The following is a 5,469-nucleotide window of genomic DNA, read 5'->3' on the forward strand; positions in this document are numbered from 1 at the left end:
CTCCAACATTGAGAAATTAGCTCTAGCATTGGTCATGTCTGCTCGGAAACTTCGCCCTTATTTCCAAGCACACGCCATCATCGTGCTTACCAATCACCCTCTTCGACAGATACTCCAGAGTCCTGACACGTCTGGGCGAATGATCAAATGGGCGATAGCATTGGGTGAGTTTGACATCTCCTACCAACCAAAACCAGCCGAAAAAGGTCAAGCAGTAGCAGATTTCATTGCCGACTTCACATATCCGGTTGACATTGCTTCTACACCTGAAGCAGTGGCTTCATTACCCCCGGAAGCTCAGAAGGTAGAATCAACGACCTCAGCTTGGAGTCTGTATGTTGATGGCTCATCCAACCAACAGGGCTGTGGAGCGGGACTAGTCTTGACTACGCCCGACAAGGTAGCAATGGAGTATGCTCTTCGTTTCAAATTCAAGGCATCAAACAATGAGGCCGAGTATGAAGCCCTTCTGGCAGGATTACGTTTGGCCAAACACCTCGGGGTTAAACAAATTGATATTTTCAGTGACTCCCAATTAGTGGTCAACCAGGTTACCAACAACTTTGATGCTAAGGACAGCTCCATGGCAGCATATCTTGCGCAAACACAACTTTTGCTCAAGCACTTCCACTACCAGATCACCCAAGTTCCTCGAGCGGCAAACAGTCATGCAGACGCCCTGGCTCGCCTCACCTCAGCTGTGGAAGACAAGATTGGAAGAAAAATTCATGTCGAACTGTTGGCAACACCAAGCACCATGGCCGCAGAAGTATGCAACTTACAACAGGGGGATAGTTGGATCACCCCGATCTATAATTTCCTTGCTCATGGCACCCTCCCAAATGATAAAGTCCAGGCTAAGCAAATTCGATACAAGTCTACCCGCTACCTGATCATCAATGATCAACTCTATAAGCGAGGTTTTAGCCTGCCATACTTAAGGTGTCTTACGCCTGCCGAGGCGGAAATCGTCCTTCGGGAAATACATGAGGGAGTCTGTGGAGATCATGCTGGATCTCGGTCCCTAGCACACAAGACTTTTCGCCAAGGATATTACTGGCCAACACTCCACCAGGATGCCATCAAAGTATCCCGCTCATGTGACAAATGTCAACGATATGCAACTATTCCTCATTCCCCTCCAGAGCCTCTTACTCCTATGATCAGCCCTTGGCCCTTCGCCCAGTGGGGACTTGATTTGATCGGCCCAATGCCGGCAGGGAAGGGCAAAGTCTGTTACGCAGTCGTTGCAGTGGACTACTTCACAAAGTGGGCCGAAGTAGAACCCTTGGCAACCATTACTGAGGCAAAGATAGAGGACTTCGTGTGGAAGAACATCCTTTGTAGATTCGGCATTCCCAATGCGATAGTCACTGACAATGGGCGACAGTTTGACAACAAGAAGTTCAGGTTGTTCTGCTCTAAGTTCAACATCAACTTATGCTTTGCCTCTCCAGCTCATCCCCAGTCTAATGGACAAGTTGAGGCCATCAACAAAATAATCAAGCGCACTTTGAAAACCAGCTTGGACAAAGCTAAAGGCTGTTGGCCAGAATTTGTACCCCAAGTTCTTTGGTCATATCGCACTTCATATCGGACTTCAACAGGAGAAACTCCATTCTCACTTGCCTTTGGCACAGAGGCGGTTGTCCCTGTTGAGCTCGAGCAAGCAACATTCCGAGTCCAGAACTACATTCAAAGTGAAAATGACAAACAACTCACCCTCAACTTGGATTTAGTCGAGGAACACAGAAACCAAGCTCACTTGAGGAATGTCGCCTACAAGCAGCGCATCTCCAACTATTATGACTCTAGGGTCAAGCCTCGTTCTTTCAAAATAGGAGACTGGGTCTTAAAGAAAAGATTACTCTGCGACAGAGTCCCGAGTGAAGGCACACTTAGTCCAAACTGGGATGGACCGTATGAAGTCATTGGCATCAGTCGCCCTGGCTCTTACACACTTAGAAGCTCCGATGGCAAGACCCTTGGCCATCCATGGAACGCTGATCACTTGAAGTACTACTACAAATAGACTCACGATGTACAAGTGTTGAGCTATAGCCGTTCGGCATCCTATGTAATGAAGGCCATTTGGCAATGAATTCAATAAAGAGGTAATTTAGCCAACTCAGCCCTCACTCTTTTACATTCATAGCAAGCGATGCCGGAACCCTTCTCAATCAGAAAGCAATCTGTCTTCCACAGTCACTACAAAACAAGCAAATGAAGACCGTGTCAAGCGCCAAAAAAAAAAAAAAAAAAAAAAAAAAAAAAAAAACAACTTCATCCAAAAAGCTTCACCCGAAAAGCTTCACCTCCAAAGCTTCACCCACAAAGCTTCACCTAAAAAGCTTCACCCAAAAAGCTTCACCATCAAAGCTTCACCTAAAAAGCTTCACCCAAAAAGCTTCACCTAAAAAGCTTCACCCAAAAAGCTTCACCATCAAAGCTTCACCTAAAAAAGCTTCACCCAAAAAGCTTCACCCGAAAAGCTTCACCTAAAAAGCTTCACCCAAAAAGCTTCACCCGAAAAGCTTCACCTAAAAAGCTTCACCCACAAAGCTTCACCTAAAAAGCTTCACCCAACAAGCTTCACCCGAAAAGCTTCACCTCCAAAGCTTCACCCACAATGCTTCAACACCAAAGCTTCACCTACAAAGCTTCAACACAAAACCTTGCTCCAAATAAACAAATTTTGTTCACAAAACCCAAGATGCCCTTGAACTTGTACAAAAACATTTGGGTAAACATAAACATTTTTTGTTTTACACCCACAAGGGCCCAAAATTTTCCTTCTTATTTATTCACTTATATATGTTCCCAAACATATTATAATAGATCCAACAACAAGCCAAAGTCCCAAATTTCATAATGGACAAAAGTACAAGCAATTCATCAATAATGAAGGTGCTACAAAAATTGGAATCTGCCCCAAAATAGAAATCCAACCCAAGAGACTTTTTCTCTCTCTCCCTCTTCCGCCTCCTTTCATCTATCAAATTTCTGCAACCTCTGCTCTTCTCCAATGGAGCTGAATTTTGGACACCCTATAGTTCTTGAGCATATGAACAACTTTCAAGAAGGAACCATTTCTGTTTGAGCGACGGAAATTAAAGTGTTGAAGCTCCAAACATGATAGTCGGCTTCTTGCAGATTTCGAAGCTGTTGTGATGTTTCGAAGATCTGGAAATATTTAACCGTTAGTTCATCCTGAATTTTTGATATGTTATGAAAGAGTCGATGAGGAACAACTTCAATGAAGAAAGCATACCGATCTGAACAAGAGAAAATGGAGTTTCGAAGCTCACAACAAATCTGACGGGTTGACAGACAAATAATAACCAGTCATTCATCATACCTGAGTTTCTTGAGTTATACAGCTCCGAGGGATCTCAAATTTGGATATGTTGTAGTTCACAAGCTGAGGAACAACTTCAATGAAGAAAGCATACCGATCTGAACAAGAGAAAATGGAGTTTCGAAGCTCACAACAAATCTGACGGGTTGACAGAAAAATAATAACCAGTCATTCATCATACCTGAGTTTCTTGAGTTATACAGCTCCGAGGGATCTCAAATTTGGATATGTTGTAGTTCACAAGCTGAGGAACAACTTCAATGAAGAAATCATGCTGATCTGAGCAAGAGAAAATAGAGTTTCAAAGCTCACAACAAATCTGACGGGTTGACAGACAAATGATAAACAGTCACTCATCATACCTGGATTTCTGGAGTTGTACTGCTTCGATGGCTCTCCAATTTGGATATGTTGTAGTTAAGGAATTAACGAACAACTTTCATGAAGACAACTTTGTGATTCGACCTACAGATGATGGTGTTATGTTGAAAAACAATTCCGGTTGTTAGGGGAAATGAAAAACAATTCCACCAAAGAAACATCATTATGATGTTTCATCATTATGGTGTTTTCATCATTATGATGCTTTCATCATTGTGATGCTTCCATCATTGTGATGCTTCCATTATGATGTTAATGCACCAACGGTTACACCTTCTGCAATTCCACTTATTCGGGCCTAGCAACCTTCATCAACAAAATCTATGAAGAAAAAGTCCGGGGCTATTAGCAAGACACCTCATTCGTCAACTCCCTCGACTAGAGACTTGGGGGACTCCCACCATATGCTACTACGCCTTGGTACTCAAAAGTTCGTGACTACTCAGTGACTTGGATTTTTCAAGTCTCCAACCGAGAAGTTTTCCTCACTCGGGAAATTAAGGGAACACTACCTCAAACTACATGCTTCACTCACAAAGCTTCAACAATACAGGTTTCAACAAAAGCAAAAATTCAAAGAACTTTATGAAGAAGGCTTTGGTGTATTTAACACAATATGTTGAAATGAAGCAAAGCTTATTTATTAATATTTTCGATAAGCCACAAATATGTACATATACATGAGTCAAAATAAACAAACAAAAGGGAGCCTTCACAAAGGTTGCTTAGGGGAAGTCTCAGCAGTCGGTAGAGCCCCAGAAAGAGAAAGCACCGGAGGGTGGTTATCCGGAGCCTCAGTACTTGACAAAACCCCAGAATGAGGAGGCATTGGAGGTTCATCATTTGAAGCTTCATTACCAGGTACAGCCCCAGAGGACGAAGGCAATAAATGCCTTTGGAACAAACCCACAAACCGCTGATGATCAAGTAAAACCTTACCATCAGATTCCTTCATCTGGTCAAGCTTCCTCTTCATGTTTGTAGCATAGTCATGGGCGAGCCGGTGCAACTGCTTATTCTCATGCTTGAGCCCTCTAATCTCCTGTTTGAGACTCATCACTTCAGCAGCCAATGATTCAACTTGGCGGGTTCTAGCAAATAGGCGTTGGGCCATATTAGACACAGAACCTGCACACTGAACACTAAGAGCCAGAGAGTCCTTAACAGCCAACTCATCAGACCGTTTGGAAAGTAGTCTGTTATCTTTGGGAGTGAGAAGGTTCCTGGCCACCACTGCAGCGGTCATATCATTCTTCATCACAGAATCCCCAACGGTAAGAGGACCAGTAGGGGATATGAAGGATGGGCGCCATATGTTGTCTGGAGAAGGCGTGGCTGTCTCTTCTCCAAGGTTCAAGTCAAAACGACGGTCGGAGGGTCCAGACATTTTCAAATGTGTTGAAGAAGGAAGAGGTCAGACAAATCAAGATCTTAGAAGTGCAAGAAATGAGCTTCTACTGGTAGAGATTCAAGTGTGCTGTGGAACTTAATGCCAGCCTCTATAAAAATCTGCACTCGACGGAGCTTCAGAAATCGAAGAGGCGTTTGCTTTCTCAAAAGCTGGGCTGCTCAGAGACCACGAGGGCCGATCTCAGAAATCGAAGAGGCGAATGCTTTCTCAAAAGCTGGGCTGCTCAGAGACCACGAGGGCCGATCTCAGAAATCGAAGAAGCACCTGCTTTTGCAGCCTCGTCAGCACCTGTCACATGCACAATCAGCTTTGCGGAAAT

The 5,469-nt window shown here is 43.8% G+C and overlaps 1 protein-coding gene across 2 annotated transcripts; it reads right to left on the reverse strand.

Annotated features, from left to right (window-relative positions):
• Window positions 1–2,738: 2,738 nt before the first annotated feature.
• LOC126604024 (uncharacterized) lies at window positions 2,739–5,255 on the reverse strand. Of its 2 annotated transcripts, none has more exons than XM_050271076.1 (2): window positions 3,540–5,255; window positions 2,739–3,275 (listed from the first exon to the last, which is right to left on the reverse strand). In XM_050271076.1, exon 1 carries the CDS (start codon window positions 5,124–5,126, stop codon window positions 4,452–4,454), a length of 675 nt encoding a protein of 224 aa, XP_050127033.1. In that variant the 5' UTR covers window positions 5,127–5,255; the 3' UTR covers window positions 2,739–3,275; window positions 3,540–4,451. The 2 variants fall into 2 exon arrangements, with proteins under 2 accessions (XP_050127033.1, XP_050127032.1); XM_050271075.1 differs by having other exon boundaries at window positions 2,739–3,456.
• Between the last annotated feature and the right edge of the window lie 214 nt (window positions 5,256–5,469).

This window comes from Malus sylvestris, chromosome 15, assembly GCF_916048215.2.
Source record: "Malus sylvestris chromosome 15, drMalSylv7.2, whole genome shotgun sequence".
Classification (NCBI taxonomy): Eukaryota; Viridiplantae; Streptophyta; class Magnoliopsida; order Rosales; family Rosaceae; genus Malus; species Malus sylvestris.

Bases quoted from the DNA above. Each gene is read 5' to 3' on its own strand.
- LOC126604024 (XM_050271076.1), bottom strand. From the start codon at position 5,126: ATGTCTGGACCCTCCGACCGTCGTTTTGACTTGAACCTTGGAGAAGAG.